At 40.2% G+C, this 16128-nt stretch overlaps 2 protein-coding genes across 3 annotated transcripts; both read right to left on the minus strand.

Annotated features, from left to right (window-relative positions):
* Window positions 1-6314, minus strand: LOC114541342 (mediator of DNA damage checkpoint protein 1-like). 2 transcript variants are annotated; one of them, XM_028561279.1, is made up of 24 exons: window positions 6239-6314; window positions 6091-6154; window positions 5947-5996; window positions 5713-5805; window positions 5540-5641; window positions 5303-5386; window positions 5116-5194; window positions 4909-5016; window positions 4538-4820; window positions 4304-4401; window positions 3578-4195; window positions 3386-3487; window positions 3131-3177; window positions 2925-3038; window positions 2021-2725; window positions 1814-1954; window positions 1638-1703; window positions 1384-1452; window positions 1158-1257; window positions 1009-1072; window positions 771-862; window positions 629-654; window positions 388-551; window positions 1-279 (listed from the first exon to the last, which is right to left on the minus strand). In XM_028561279.1, exons 1-24 carry the CDS (start codon window positions 6305-6307, stop codon window positions 216-218), a joined length of 3402 nt encoding a protein of 1133 aa, XP_028417080.1. In that variant the 5' UTR covers window positions 6308-6314; the 3' UTR covers window positions 1-215. The 2 variants fall into 2 exon arrangements, with proteins under 2 accessions (XP_028417080.1, XP_028417079.1); XM_028561278.1 differs by having other exon boundaries at window positions 1805-1954.
* Window positions 6315-8891: 2577 nt separating this feature from the next.
* Window positions 8892-15345, minus strand: LOC114541334. The gene is given in 4 exon segments (XM_028561270.1): window positions 8892-9097; window positions 9100-9425; window positions 9502-12046; window positions 12148-15345. Coding segments are annotated over 4 exon segments (6156 nt in total). The 5' UTR covers window positions 15227-15345.
* Window positions 15346-16128: the final 783 nt, after the last annotated feature.

Consider the following 16128-nt stretch of genomic DNA (forward strand, 5'->3'; position numbering starts at 1 on the left):
CATTGCTATTAATAGGCGTATTCATAATAAACCATTACTTTGACTATGGCCACTTTGACTTCAACACCATATCAGTGACAGCAAAGCCAATTTTGCCAGAAAACGACCCCTAGCCACGAAGGTATCCGGGTAAAAACTCCTACGAATTCTTCACCTCCTTGACAGAATCAATGACAGCATCTATACTGTATTGTCTGATCTGATTTGATACGAGTTCACTTTAGAGACTTCTGTCTTCGTTTTGACGGCTTTGTTTCTGTATTCAACGGTAATTCATATCTGATATCGCTTGAGTGAACGAAAACATGATTTAAGCGATAGGATTCTTTGATAACCCACCTGTACGTCAACTTGAAAAGAATTAAAATATACAGACAAAAAGGATACGGTTCTAGATCAAGCTGCTGTTTAAGAATGCCAGTCAGAAGCAGCTCAGCAGTGTATGCCTTCCTTATTTTCGCTTTTATACATAAGTTTTTATCCTCCTCACATGACAACACGATGACGTTGTCATTCTTAGCGTCACGTGTCGTTGGCATCCTTGTTAAAACCTGAAGTCGAGGCATTATTTGCATGTTCAAATAAAGACACAAAAATAGCAAAATACGTGCATAAGTAGTTTCCTCACCTCCCCTTTGGCACTTTTAATTATTTCTGCAAAAATGATTTACGAAAATCAAGTTACATTTCCTGTTATGAAAACGTTTTAGCGCTGAGCTACTTTGAGCTGTCGCTTGCTTCAGGTTTACAAGGTTATTTAGTTCTCGTACCTTTCATTTCCGGAGGGGATGGACGAACATTGGGAGTGACATGAATTTTGTAACCATCCAGAAGTGAATCATCCCGGGCGAGTTTAAGAGATCTGAAACACGGGAACACATCAGTAACTTTAGGAGTTTCTTTAAGGATTTCTTTTACGTTTTAGAAACGGAAGAAAACACCTCCTGATGATGGAAATATTTCACATGTATGATAGCGTAAGATTAATATTCTAGGTACAAAACGAACCTTTCCATAGAAAAACTAAATTTTTGCTGGGCATCGTCGTCTTTTAAGATGTAGCTTTCGGAATCTATAAGATGAAACACAGTACTTCAGATGAAGTGGCTCAATGCTTCAAAACATTTTACCAGAACAAAAAAGTGCCCGGCGATTACCAGCAAACGACTTTCTTTTCTTCGAAGCCTCCAACCAACACATATCCACGACTGGTATTCCTCGTGATATTGCACACAAGAGTTTCACTGTACGTCGAACCTAGAAATGAATCTCTATTAGCCTTTCTCACGATAACGAATGTGCCGCCATTTTTGGGGTTTATTTACGGTACAGGGAAGGGTAGAAGCGCTAACATGTTTGTAAGAAGCAGCTTTGTTGAATTACCTTATCAGTGACCAAATGCGTACAGTCCTCAAGATGTTCAACAACTTTCCCGCCAAGTGCTTGTACAATCTAAACAAACCGAATTCACGAACGGCTGTGGATCATTCAAGGAAAGAATAACGCATAATTTTATAGCAGCATTTCCACTAAACGTTTCTGCCTAAACTAGTATGTCCTAGATATTACGAGAGAGATATTAGCTATTCCAAGGGTCATCCTGAACAATTCAGTTATTAAAAATTATTGTTATTTACCTTGTTCGCCTTGTTGAATGCACTATCTTGCAATCCCGTGAAAACAATTTTCACATCAGCGGAATCCTGTATCGAAATAAAACTTGGTCACTAAAAGATGTCCCTCCTTTCACGAGTAAATATCTCAGAAAAACCGTCCGCTTCCTACACGATGTAAAGCTACCTACATCAAGTACCTCGCTGTTTTCTTTCATTTGTTTCTTTCCTTTTCTTCCCGAACGAGAAACTTTACTGCTCGCGTTGGACGAAGTTGACGCGGTCGATGATGAACGTTTCACTAAAGAACTCGTTGGCGGTAAAATATCTTCTGTATCGAACTGATAAAAAAAAACTATTAGAACGATTAAAAACAAGAAAAATATGAACAAAAACAGTCTAGCTACCTTCATTCCGTCATTCTCGGGCGAGATGACCTCTGTTCTGGTATTTCTACGACTCTTCTTTGCAGTTCCTTTCTTTTGCTGTTCGTTTTCCGACGACTTTCTTTTTCTCGCAGGTGTCCGAGGCTGTATCTTTTTAGGTTCATCAACCACAATGTCTTCATTGACATCTACACCCTGAACATCTTCAAATTTCGACCCAACTTTCCTTCTTGAGGTCTTCGCTGTAGCTTGTCTTCCTTTCTTACCACTTGTTTTGCTTTCACTTGCTTCAGGAGTCCCAGTATCTGTCAAATCCTGCCCTAGTGATGTCCTTTCTTCCGAGGCGTGTTGACCCGGCGTATCTTTGTTACTAACTTTTCTCTCATCCTTTTCGATATCTTTGATTTCTTTACCTCGACCTTTCTTGGTGTGTTTTACCCCAGTGTCCTCTTTCTCACTCACTGTATGTTTCTCATCATCAATAGTTTCATCTCTTTCATCTTCCTCAATGTCTAACTCTTGTTTTTTCCTGCTTCTTCCTTTTCTCACAGGCTTCGCATCTTCCTTCTTACTATCACTTTTACCCTCTGATCCATCGTTGCTCTCAAGTTCTCCCTTACGTCCCTTTCTACTGCGTCGTGCCACCCCTTTTCCCTCCCTCATTATTTTACACTTCGGGACGAAATCGTCATTTTCCGCCGACGGGTCAAGTAACGAAGTCTGCAGCTATAAATTGAAAAGCATACAACATAGCTTTAGTTTATTTGTATTGATGATTGATTGATTTCCTAAAGGTTTATCTGTTAATTTAGACTGGAAGCATTCCTTTATTGCATGGAAATAGTTTGTGTTTGTAAAAAAACTTTTAGTTTTAACACATGACGATAAGGAATCAGGTTTTAACACATATTCAGGTTAGACAGACCTTTACATCGCTTATTTCATCTTCCGGGAGTTCAACGCGGCATCGTTTTCCTGTACTCAAGGTTTTCCCCCCCTCGATTACGACGGATGATTTTCTAACTGCTGGCGTCGACGTCTAAAGTTGGAGAATATCTATAAACATGGTTGTAAATGTGGCCTAATATTCTGGTCATTGCTGTATAGGAGATCATAGCAATCATAACTTACTTCTGGTTTGACCACCTCTTTCGTTGACATAAAATCACTGTCACTTTCTGTAAATACGAAAACAGTTACAGTAAAAAAGAAAATGAAACGTTAAAGTACCATAAATAAGACACCATATGTCTTTGTCCAGTGGCCACAACTCTCCCACAATATTAAATAGATGTACATACTGCAACTAAGCAGTCGTCCATTGCCGTCACAGTTTGGGTCAGTATCAACGAGTGACACTCTCTACAAGTGCCTTGATGGTCATACCTGATAGTAATCCCAGGAAACGAGACACATTTAATGAATTGTCAGGGTCGGAAGACTCGCTCGTTTCTTCTACGTACTTCTGTGTCGGCTGAAAATCCATCTCTGTCAAACAATCATTTCAATTTTAACGTAAGTTTCAGGACATACATTACTAGCACTTGGACATAACTCAATCGTTCAAATAATCCCTACCATCGTTATACTCTTCCTTTGCACCACCACCATCGCAAATGTCTTTATGCAAATCCTGCGTATTCATTGCACCAGGCACCTTAAAGACACTCTTGGTTGGAGCAGCCAGTTTGGGAATTTCCAAATCACTTTCAACTCCATAGGCCTGCGTTTCCGCCATCTCGTCTTCAGTACCGGCCGTGTCGGTATCAAGCAACCCGTAGGCCTGGGTTGGCATATCATCATATTCATCTTGAGGTAAAACATACGCTTGAGTCTCTTCCAGCGTACTACAATTCGGTATTGTGTCCTCAGATGTCACATTACCGGAATCCCTACCATACGACTTTTTATCATCAGAGACTTTATTCTCCGGATTTCCGCCTTCCGAGATTTTATCCTCGGAGAATTTGTTCTCAGGTCCTTGATTTTTACAGTTCGGTATTGTATCCTCTGGTGTTTCCCTCGCCGTTGTTTTCGGCGTATTTTCTGTGGTGAGTTTTTCGTCATTCTTGTCTGATTCTAAATACTCAGGAGACTCTGGTATCTCCATCGGCTCATAAAGTTGTGTCGCCAAAAGATCGTCAAATGCTTCGTCTTGTTTTGGAAGTGGACATGAAGGTCTTGGGCTTTCTTTATCTGTAATAATATACGTACAACACTTTTGTCAAGATTCAAAATCATGCAATCGAGTTTTAAAGTGGATGACGTACAATTTCGAGTATCGATTTCGGCTATACACTGTACCTGGAGTGTTGTCAAACAAAAGTTTGTTCCTCACTTTTTCACATTCACCAGACGTTTCTGACTTTGCGCTGTCGTTTTGGGAAACGTCAATCGACTCCCTAAAGAAAAAGATTATTATAGCCAATACCCAGGCAGGATTTACAACGAGAGATCAGAGAATATCAGCAATCAAAATGAAAACATAATATACGATAACAAAGAGTTTCACCACACAACTTAATAAGATCACTTTACCGTGTAGTATCGGCCGGACTCTCCAAGGTCGACAGACCATAAGCTAGTGTGTTTCCTGCAGACACTCGTCTTGAAGTGTCAACTTTTACATCCACAGATCTTTTTAGTTTAAATGGCGACTCAGTGCTGTTGGTTTGAGGAAAAGGTGTCTCAGGAATGACGTCTGGTTCCTGCGTGTTTGGTATGGTATTGTAAGGCATCGTAGTTTCTAAAGTTGAGTCATTTGCAGTGGCCTCAGCGGAATATTCGACTGTCTTTTCTTTACTGAATAATGGCTTGGTATCTACTCAATAAGGAATCATAAAACAATTAGCTTACCCAGATTATTACTCCGCACAAGCCAATAAAAAGGAAACCATGTGTTTACTCACTACATGAAGTGTTATTGCTATTATCATTAGTTTCACTTTCATCATCTGTTTTATCATCATCTGTCTCATCATCATCTGTTTCCGCACAGAAAAGTGTAGAATGTTCACCTGAAGTTTAAAAGAGGAATGATGATGATGACATTTGAACATTTCTACCTTTTCATCTCATTTATTCATATACTTATATTCATATTTAAGGTACAGTACCTGGATTTTCATAATCGTACTCTAGTGTAGGTTGGTCAAGATATTTCTCCAAGGATTCTTTCCGTGGTTCTTCCTTGAGCTAAATCATTAATACATTATACGTGACGAATATAAACTTTTTAGCAGCCATCATAGTAAGGCAAAGCTTGCATAAATTTAGATGATTAAAAAGTATAAAAGAACGAACCTCTTCATCTTCATCTTCTATGGATTCTGGCATCATTGACTCAGATGCAGTTTCTGATCCAGAATCAGCAATTTCCTTTTCAACCTATCAATTAAGAATCATTACTTGACATTCAACAGTACCAACGTCACAGGTCTGACAACTAATAACTAACAGTGGACCTAAAATTTGCAAGTAAAATGCAGTTGCAGTGAATTCAATAAACAGTGGTATATGTTAGATAGACTATAAACATACCACATCCTCAGTCTGTGCAAGTAAATACTGACATTTAACATCAGCAAACATCAGTTCAACTTCATTAACCAGTTCATAGAATGCTTGAGGCTTTAGGAACATCTGTGAAGACAAAGATTAAGATATGGTGAGGATGTTGGTGTTTCCTCTGGACAAACATAAGGTTTACTAACCTGATTTCGCCGTGTTTTGTTGCGACTATTATAGTCACATATCAAGTGGTTCTTTCCATGCACATCAATACAAGCATGTTTCTTTGACACAGCCTGTTAAATATCACAATGATTACGTGCAGATATATTAATTATCATTGGGTAATCAATAAAGTAAGTAGTAGAACTTTACGTAAGAGAGTCAGAGAGAATCAGATGTTAGGTAAAGCTGTGTCAGTTATTTTACTTATTTACCTGCAGTGGTAATGTGATATCACAATTGTGCCTTCCAACTACGTTTTCACCTGCATTGAAAATGCAAATTATGTTATATTAAAGAGAACATGCACGTCTTTCCTCTAATTCTCTTCTACAAAGTCTAAAGAGTCTGCACTCTACCTTCATAAACTGGAAACAGGGTCTCTGGAAAACTCCCCACAGCAAAAACTTTTAAAAATGCAACCTATTAAGAATTTGAGAAGAGGATGGTTTGTTGGTGGTCAACTTTCTAATCGCCTCCTGCCCGATCCATTCATTCAATACACACCGTTTTCTTCGTTCCACTGTGATTAATGTCTTCCTCATCCAAATCTTCAAGAATCTGAGTAGCATCCATTCAAAAATCAAACAGAAAATATAGTTTTTCGACGTAAATATTGTAAAGTGTAAACAAATTGAAAATTGTCACATGGACTACAGTTAGAGATACGTCATGTAAATTTTTTGAATTGGCGAAATATGTGTAATTTATGCCGCGCGAAAAGCCTGAAGATCGGTGGCAAAATAAATTCTACATAAAATTATTAAAATATATTTGATGAAAATAGCTAAATACAATGCCTTAACAAGCATTTGATCCTTGGTAGACTATAATATATTATGCAAGAGAGTTCATGCAACATTGAACGTTAAAAATCTCTATTTTCTGTTAAGGTATGATTCCAAGTATTTATCCATATCTTTTCTTCTATCTAACTCTCTATTAACTGTCTCTCGTAACTGACCCAAAACTTCATGCAAGTCATTTGACCTAGGCTCATTAGTTGGCCCTTGCTGTCTGTGGTCAATATACGGCACCCGGTTCTGCAGGAGCGGAAACCCGAGAGGACTTTGAATCCCTAGTTGAGTTCTTTCCCGTATAGGGGTTCCGTAAGATATAGGACTTTGTATTCCCAGTTGTGATCGTTCCCGCATTGGGGTTCCGTATGGGTATTCGGTGTATGCTGGTGGATTGGCGTAGCTATTTGGGGATGCTGTAGGTACTTCCGATGGGGTGAGAGTGTGTCTGACATTATACGTATTATTGACTGTGGTCTGTGAATAATTTGGGGTTTGTAACGGAGTTGAATAAGCACTCGGAGATGGGCTGTTTGGTGTGTTGTTTGATGGTGAAGAAGGAGAGTTACCAAGTGAAGAAGCTGGAGTATTGTTTAAAGGTTTAGGAACCGGAGGTAACCGAAGTGTACCAACTTCGGGCGGTGTCGGAAGTCGTAATCTGTTACGACGTGGTATCGGGTCATCTTCTTCATCAAACGCACCCCATGTGTCGTTAGGTACCGAGAGAGGCGATGGTTTACGAGTCGCTTGAATCATTTCCACCGGTGGTCGTCCGTCTACTTCCGATTGATGATCCGGAATAGCTTCACTGGACGGCGCAACTTCACGTTTGATCACGGGTATCTCGTGCATTTCAATAGCAGAATTTGCTAGCTGTCTCTCCCTAGGCTTCCGATCAGGTTTGGCTGCCAAGTGTACCGCGGCATCGCTGTACAGCGGCGGTGTAGGAACTAATACAGGCTCAGGCTCGACAACATCGCGCGTCGAAGTTGGCTTATCGCTCTGAATTGGACCCGAGGACAGGTCAGCTGTCAGGCTTGATTTTGAAGGCGAGACTCTCTTATCAAGGAAGATCTCGGGTAGGTCGATTGCGTGATTGCTTCCATGGTAACCGTCGTTTATGATTGTTGTTGATGCGCTGTTGTACAGAGAAGCATTGCTGCGGCTTATCCTTTCAGTGACATGAATCTCATTGTCTGGTGAGTCGGCTAAAATAACTTCCTGCTTTTTGCTCTCGTACGGAAATACAACACAACGACAAATGAAGAATATAAATGAAAACAACAAAAATATCAAAAGAACGACTATAGGAACAATGTACAGTTTCCATCTATCCTTTTCACCACCTTTCACCACATTTACAAGAACTCCGGGTTTTGCCTGGCATTTTTCTTCAGATATATTCACTAACACGAACGTAGGTAAAAGTACGGCCTTGAATCCTGTTAAGGCGCTGCCATTGCTGTGCGTCATTTTCTCGGAAAGCGACTGAAGCGTCGCATTCACTTTGAAGCAAACACCACAGGTTCTTGCATGGCTCCAAACAATACTAAACGAATTGTTGCCTTCTGATGTCGTAGAAAGATCGTAAAAGTTTGTGTCAGTTAACCAAGTTTGAAAATACATTTCCAATTTTTGAAGAAATCTTTGATTTATATCCTCTTTATTCCCTGCGTAAACAACTTCAGAGAAAACTTTATAACTGAGCAGGTTTGGGCGGCATCTTTGTTCTAGGAATACCTCGAAAATATCAACGGCTTCGTTACCATGTTGATCACGGGCAACCAATCGAAACGAGTTTTCCAAGCGTTTTCCACCAATAAGACACCTGATATAACCAGACTGACGTTATCACATTTCAACCAATAAGAAGCTGGAACGGTGACTTTGTTAGTAAGCTGCATTTTCAACGAGAGATTCAAGGCGTTGCCATCTTCGCTATCCACAAATGCATCCTTCAGAAGGGCATATGTCAATAAGCCACCAGAGTAAGCGAATATTCTACCAATTGGTCTAAGAAGTCTAGGGGCGATTTCTCTGCCTCGATTCTACACAGACCATACTTTTCCAAGGTAATAAAATTGGGAACAAAATATGGAAGCATAGATTGAGAAAAGGTCCGATCCACATCGCCTGTGTTCAAGTTAAACTTCTCGCTAATTATCCTAATTTGGTTTGAATCGCACGAATTCGCAGCAACCGAGCAGTTTGTCCATGTCACAGATAACCTCGAATTACTGGCTGAAGTCTTTCTGCAATACTTAGTCACCATTATCGATCTCATCTCGGCTTTTAAGAATAACGCAAGCTTCTCAACGAAGTGCTTCAAGTGATACACATCAGCAATGCTTTCTGCGACATAACTAGACATTTATCAACACTCCGTAATGGACATCTGGAGTTCTATCACCAAAGATAATCTCCAGCCTCATTGTCGCAAACTTTCCCTGTGAATCCCCTGCTATCAAGATGTACACCTCCCTGGTCGTAGTACTTGAATTACTGGAATTGCTCATAGCAGGAAACCCGTACAAGGTCTGGTTTTCCTGCTTCAGTTGAATCCACGAATCGGTGTGATTTCAAGCGAGTGGATTGTTTTTAACGAAAGTGTCAGGTTTCTTGTTCCGCCATCTTCAGTGTCATGAAAGAAATCAGACGGTATTTGAAACTGCCACACTCCGCAAAAGTTTTTAATCGTTAGCTGGTAAAGAGAGTGTTTAGCTTTAGGCTGATGGTTAGTATCATCCACACACGATCCAAATCTTTGCTCAAACACAAATTGCACGTCGAAGTTTGGGCGGAAAGCTTCCCTAAGTTGTTCTGATATCTTTCCATCGTTCCTTAAACGCTTTGAAATCTCTGTGATTCCTAATATGTCACAGCCGCTGGGGTCCAGACTGCAGTTATTCCAAGTGAAGAAAGATGTTGTAGAATTTACACCAGAGCGTAGAAACGAATGTCGCGAATTAATGCTCAGTTCCACCCATGAAACCTGCTAGAGCTGGCAATATAATCCTCATTTGATCAACAGAACGGCTCATATTTCCAAACTTTGCTTGTAATACCAACGTGACTTCGTATGTACTCTGTGGTATCTCACCTTTGTGGAAAATCTTTATTGGTAAATTCGTGCTCAACCCGTATTTGTCCCTGGCGTTTATTAAAAACTCGTACCCAGATTTCGGTTGGGATTTGAAAGCATCCACATTCGGGTACGCTACGATAGTTTGAGAATGGTCCAGTGTAATCCAGTAGTTGTCGCTCAGAGGAGTAGATGTTGAGGACAATAAAGATAGAGTCAAGTTTGGAGTGTACCCGTCTTCTTTATCAAAGAATGTGTTGTAGGGAATGGGGTATTTTAAAAGGCTGCTACACAGGGTTATATTGAGTCGTTCCAACTGATGCAACACCGTAGGTCGTTGGTTCAAACACGGTCCACGCATCTCGTCTTCCACGCTATCCACGATTAACGCCGGCGCAAGAGATTGGATGAATCTTGGATGTGGTAAGGTTCCGCTATGAATCGTCGCTTGTCGGATTCTTTCGATGTTCTGATAATCACACGGCGAGTAACGAAGAGAGCAGTATGACCACACAACTTTCAACAATGATTGTGAAATCTTGGTAAACTCTGCAACACGAATTTCATTTCTCATTGAGCCATCAAGATAGCGCTCAGTTGCCTCGACAAATTCGATTGTTTTTAAAACTAGATTTTCTTTCGAGAGAGCCAATGAAGGGACTTGAACAATAGCACTTGTCCTGTAGCTGTCCCGAAGAATTGTATCCTTCACTGACACAATCAAATCTATGGATGCGTTTCTTCCATGCGAGTCTACCGCAGTCAGCTTAAAGATTGATCCACCATCAGGCTGGTTTGCAACAGCATTTAATGTTGGAACAGCATAAATTATTTGCGAGAGATAATCGAAATATACCCACTCTGAATTTTGAGGTAAAACACTTTCCAAATTCAGACTCAAGTTTCTGGTGTTGCCGTCTTCGTCATGAAACGTATCCTCCGGTATTTGAAATTTCAATATTTCACAAATTGTTATGTCAATAGTAGGAATCACCTTGGTGACTCTTGGCGGGTTATTTGGAGGATTCAGACAAGGCCCGTGTCTTTGAATGTACGATTCTTGAACAACGAATTCCGGTAGGAATCTTGCAGTAAACTCGCTTTTGAGGTTCTTTAAAGAATCTTCAAATGTATTTGTTACTCCAGAAATTACCGAGAAATCACAGACACTTTGACTGACATTTGAGGTCGAGTTAATAAAACCAGCCTGGAATTTCGCAGGATAACCTGAGGATCTCACATAGCTCGCAACTTGCATCCCACGAAAGGCTCCAAAACCATTTAATTTCTCCTGGAAATTTATAAGATGTTTGACGTCAGGTGAGGATGAGCTAAGATAACTCGTGAAGGTCAAATATAATTCAAAGTTTTGTGATATAATATTGTTTTCAAGATTTATATTAAAGAGACTACTGGCTGTCTTTCCACCACTATCTGTTGCTAGTAAGACAAATCTCATGGAAATTGAACTAGGACTTATGTCCCTTTTCACGACACGAGAATTTGTCCTCAAATCACTCTCTGTGAAAATCCCATACAACACTTGCAGGGATTGGTCGAGCTGTAAAGATGAGTTTCTTAGAACCACTTTGTTATCCTCATCCAACAATGTCAGAGTTAGGTTCCTGGTGTCCCCATCTTCTGCGTCTGAAAACACATTTCTTGGAACTTCGTAATGAAAAACTGTTGGAATTGTGGTGACGTTTAAACTCAGAGTTGGAACGACCACCATTGGTAAAGAGTTTAGTGCATCTGCGCAAGATCCCAGCCTCTGTTCAAACACCATCAATATTTCAAACTCCGGAAGCAATGCCCGTCCGAATTCGGCATTTGGATGATTATTGTCGGAGCGCGCCTTCTCGGAAATTTCGTGCAGACGCGGCAGATCACAATTCTCGTAATCCAGTTCTGAAACACTCCAGGATAGGATATCAGTAGATGGTACACCAGAACCTCGTTCGTATGATAAGACGTCAAGGCTGATATTTCCACCAAAATAACTTGCTGCTTTAAAAAGAAAAAGTCTCATGATATCGACATGAAAAACGATGGACGAGAAATTACTTCTAAATATTACGTTCATTTTAAAACCAATGTTTTGAAGCCTCGAAGTGAGCTCTACAGTGAAACTTGCGTTCGCTTTCAAGCCATAGCTGTCTTCAGCTTTCAGAAGGAATGTGTAGTTCTCGTTTGACTTTATTTTATTTGTAACAACTCCGTATAGTTCGTCCGTGGTGTCATTAAATTGCAACCAACTTTCCGGTGGTAGAATATTCCCAGATGAACTGAACATGGTAAGACTGAGGTTAGATGTGAATCCGTCTTCTGCATCATAAAATGTTCTTACTGGTAGAACGATGGAAAAGAATCCGTGTGTTGGAATGACAAAATGTGGGATTGGATGAAGAAGAATCGGCGGTGTGTTGGAACAAGATCCTAAAACGATGAAATAAATTAGTCTTTTTAACCAAATCCATGTAAATAAGTCACAATTGTTATGAAGTCATAAGTGTTATGAAGTTACTTGCAATATTTACCTGTTTTGTATTCCGTTACACCTAATATTAGAAAATCTGGCTCCATCGCTCTGGTAAAGTTTTTACTTGGTTGAAAGTTATGGCGAGGCTTCGTAGAATTCATTCTCTCTCCTACAATTTCACTGCTGTTTTCTTGGATCAACAAATGGCGCCTGATTTCCTGGAGTTCTGCGAAATTACATTCAAGTCCACGAAAGACCATTTCTGATATTCCAACCTTTAAAGTCGTATTGCCCTTGAAGTAACTCGTGACAATAATATGAGAGTTTCCTAAGAAAGCCTTTACCTTGTCTAGAAATTTTAATACTAAGTCAATATCTTGATGTTTCTGGCTGGTATTGTAAGCCATATTGAATTCCATCACGAAATTCACAGCATCAAAGGTGTCATTAACAATGATACGTATGGTAGCATTTGCCGTGTTGGAGTGGCTATCCATAGCAACGATGTTTATGTCGTAGCCGTCGGTTGGTTGTTCCTTAGCAACAATTGACGTTGGCAAGGCATAGAGCTGTTGAGTCGTTGCGTCAAATTGAATCCATGAAGACCTGTTAAACGGTTTGAAAAACTGATCTAGAGCAGTCACCGAGAGATTCTTTGTATACCCGTCTTCTTTGTCATAAAACAAGTTAGCTGGCAGCTGGAATCGTAGTGCTTGATAGAGAAGGATATTTAGAGATTTCACAGGTGATAACAGGACTGGTGGAGTATTTGAGAATATATGACTACACGTTTCCAGGAATTCTAATCTGATCTCTTGCACAAGAAAATATGGTAGCAAAGCTTCGGAAAACGATTGAGTCACTCCACCTTCGGGATTGGTAATTTGCTTGAATCTGTCTCGGATCATTTTGTGATCACATGTGTTAAAATTAGCGCTTTGATTGGTCCAAGAAACGGTGACGTCAGCTGGATACGTCTTTGAAATATTGTAGGAGATTACTCGAATACGATCTGTATCTTCACCGAGAAATAGACTTAGTTTTTTCAGAAATTCAATAACGTGGTTCACGCACGGCAGTGAGGCGTCAATATAACTGCGGAGATTTGCGGAAATACGATAATTATAAGGTTGAGCTGTCGCTGGAAGATAAACAACTACAACAGAACTTGCAATTCTTCCGCCACTGTCTTGACCAACAAGCACGTAACGGTACCCGTCACTGGGCTGTGCCTGAAGGGCAGCTTCATCAGGCAATCCATATATGGCTTGTCTACCAGTGTCAAACACGATCCACGAGTCAGCAGAGAGCGGTTCAAGCGAAGACAACAACAAAGACAATTTCAGGTTTCTTGTATTTCCATCTTCAAGATCATTGAAAGTGAGCACTGGAACTTTATATTCAAAATACGTCAGATTTAAACGTAAATTATGCACAGGAATAAGAACATTTGGTGGTTCATTGGCGCCTTCCTTGCAATGTCCTTGTCTTTCCTCAAAGATGAATTGAACCTCAAACTCTGGCATCATGATCATCTCAAATTCATCCTTAACCTGGCCATCGGCAGCTTTCAGTTTCTGTGATATGTTTGCAATAGCGAGCGAGTCGCATGGCTTGAGTCGTAGTCCTGCTAGAGACCACTTAAATACAGTGACGGTATTTTCTCGGGAATACGACAAAACACGAACCTCATCCGATGTCACGCCGTCAAAGTATAAACTCAATTTTTGAATAATGTTGAGTATTTCTTCGATTTGGGTTGAAAACGAGTGAAGACGCTTTAGAAAAAGTGAGATTTGGTAGTTGGAGGTAGGCAATGGTTGCAAGACAGTTATTGTGACGGAAGCATTGGCTTCAAGTCTACCAGAATCAGTAGCGATAATGTAAAATTGTTCAAAGACAAGGCCAGAGTGTTTACGTGCTTCGTCGAGAACAATTACACCCTCTATGGTTTTCGCAGTGTCGTTCAGCATGATCCAAGTTTCTGAAGGTGATCGTGAAGCACTCGTGTAACGAATGCTAAGCGAAAGATTTCGAGCATCCCCGTCTTCTTTGTCGTGGAAAAGATCACGTGGGATGGCGTAACTGAACCTCTCACAACAAGTGATATTCAGACGTATATCCTCCCCTCTGGCCACTGGTGCTTCGTTTAAACACATTCCTAACTTTTTAGCACGAGCATCGAGCAAGACATTAGGAACTAGGGCGATAACAAAATGTGGATTTAGGAAGCTCTCATCAATTCTGATTAAATTTAAAGTTTTCTCTACTCGTCTGACATCACACACGTCTGTAACGGCTTTACAATCACTCCATGTTAGCTGTGTTTTTGTTGAAGTTTGGTTAAGATTTAAAATTTTCATAGTTGACTTGTCACCATTGTACAAATACCCGATGATATCTTCAAAAAGCCGCACGAGATTGAACTGGGTCAAAGCGTCTCTAACTTCTATTGAAATTTCTTGACCCGATGGGGTGTGGTCATCGTGTACCGTCAAAGTTAGACTTGCGTTTACCTCACGACCGCTGCTGTCAACTGCTGACAATATGTATTCGAAATCAACTCGCGTAAGGTTATTGGCAAAAATTTCCGGAGAGACTGGTATACCGTACACAATATTACGAGTGGGATCGAAGCTGACCCAGGAGTCAATCGAGAGTTCACGGAAACTCTCCGTAAGCAGCCGTAAGGTCAGGTTGTTGCCATCTTCTTTATCCCAAAACGTATCCTTTGGGATCTTGTAGTACAAGTATTGACAAGAGGTGATGTTGAGTGTTGCTAAGGGACGCTGTACGACTGGATCAGTATTTACAGCCAGAGAAGTTGAGTGGGTAGTTTTTAGAACAACTTCGCTTTTTGATGGTGATATATTAATATGAACCAGGCTGGTTCTTGTAGATATACGATATAGAGTAGAAGAGATGGACATCCCGTGTAGCGGATTTGTTGAATTGAAGCGTGGAGTGGTATTAATAACAACTGGGTGTGGAGACGCTGCGTTTATTGAAGTGGAAATTCCCAGAGATGAAACAAAGGATGGTTTCTCTTGGTCAATTGCTGATAGCACAGACGATGATGGCGTTGTAGTTGTGACGTTAGTTATTTGAACTGATAGTGAACTAGCTCTTACCAACATGCTATGATGAATAAGGGAGGCAGTAGTACTTCGGTGTGCATCAAAATAAGCGGAAGATGCAACGATACTTCTGTGTACACCCAACAAACATGAAGTGCTGTCGTTTCCATTTAAAACTCTCCAAGAAAACACGGGATAGTCAAGGACAGTTGTATTGAGTCTCGCAGTTATATCTGACGTCGTAGTAAACACATTCAAATCACATCCTTCAAGCCACGAGATTTTGAACAGAGGCCCGGAATAACTCGTATTTGCTTCAAACTTTTCCAATATATCACAGCCATTATGACTGATGTTTTTTGGTTCATATTCATGCTTGAAATAAAGCGAGGCAGTGCGATTAGCAGAAAGATCAAATTCTGTTACAAACCACTGAAAAAGTTCAATCCTTTGTGTCGAATTCAATTGGGTCGCGTTCACAGAAAGAGATACTTGTGTCGCAATGAAATTTGCGTTGTTATTACAGTAGGAGAGGTTTTGGCTTCGTACAACATTGATTTGAAAATTCTGTGCGCCAAGTAGTTCGTTTTCATTGGTCGATGTTTTATTGCATCGCATTGCAACAACAAATAACTGGTAGGAACCAACATCAGAAGACAATGGTATTCCCGTTAATGAATAATCTTCATCGTCGTAGGTGAGCCATTTGGGAAGGTTCTGAGAGCCAACTGCAGATACCTTAAAACAATTTAGAAAACGCGACGTTAACTAGGAGACTTTACACATGACATGGAAGAAATAGACTTTTCCAACAACTAGGGACCAGAAATTTTTAAGAAAACTATTCACAGTTTTCTTATTTTCACCGTAGTGAGAAAATCTTATTTTTTTGCGTGCATGGTCGTTTAAAATGAATTAAACTACAAGTACATGGATGATAAAAAACAAGATTTATGCGTAAT

This window comes from Dendronephthya gigantea, unplaced genomic scaffold (genome assembly GCF_004324835.1).
Source record: "Dendronephthya gigantea isolate DGI-Jeju-01 unplaced genomic scaffold, DenGig_1.0 000281F, whole genome shotgun sequence".
NCBI classification, from domain to species: domain Eukaryota; kingdom Metazoa; phylum Cnidaria; class Anthozoa; order Malacalcyonacea; family Nephtheidae; genus Dendronephthya; species Dendronephthya gigantea.

Coding starts and splice junctions, on each gene's coding strand:
- LOC114541342 (XM_028561278.1), bottom strand. CDS start 6,307: ATGGATGCTACTCAGATTCTTGAAGATTTGGATGAGGAAGACATTAAT. Junction 5,806..5,946: donor ATATCACATTACCACTGCAG/GTAAATAAGTAA, acceptor GATATTTAACAG/GCTGTGTCAAAGAAACATGC. Junction 3,488..3,577: donor AAAGGAAGAGTATAACGATG/GTAGGGATTATT, acceptor ATTGTTTGACAG/AGATGGATTTTCAGCCGACA.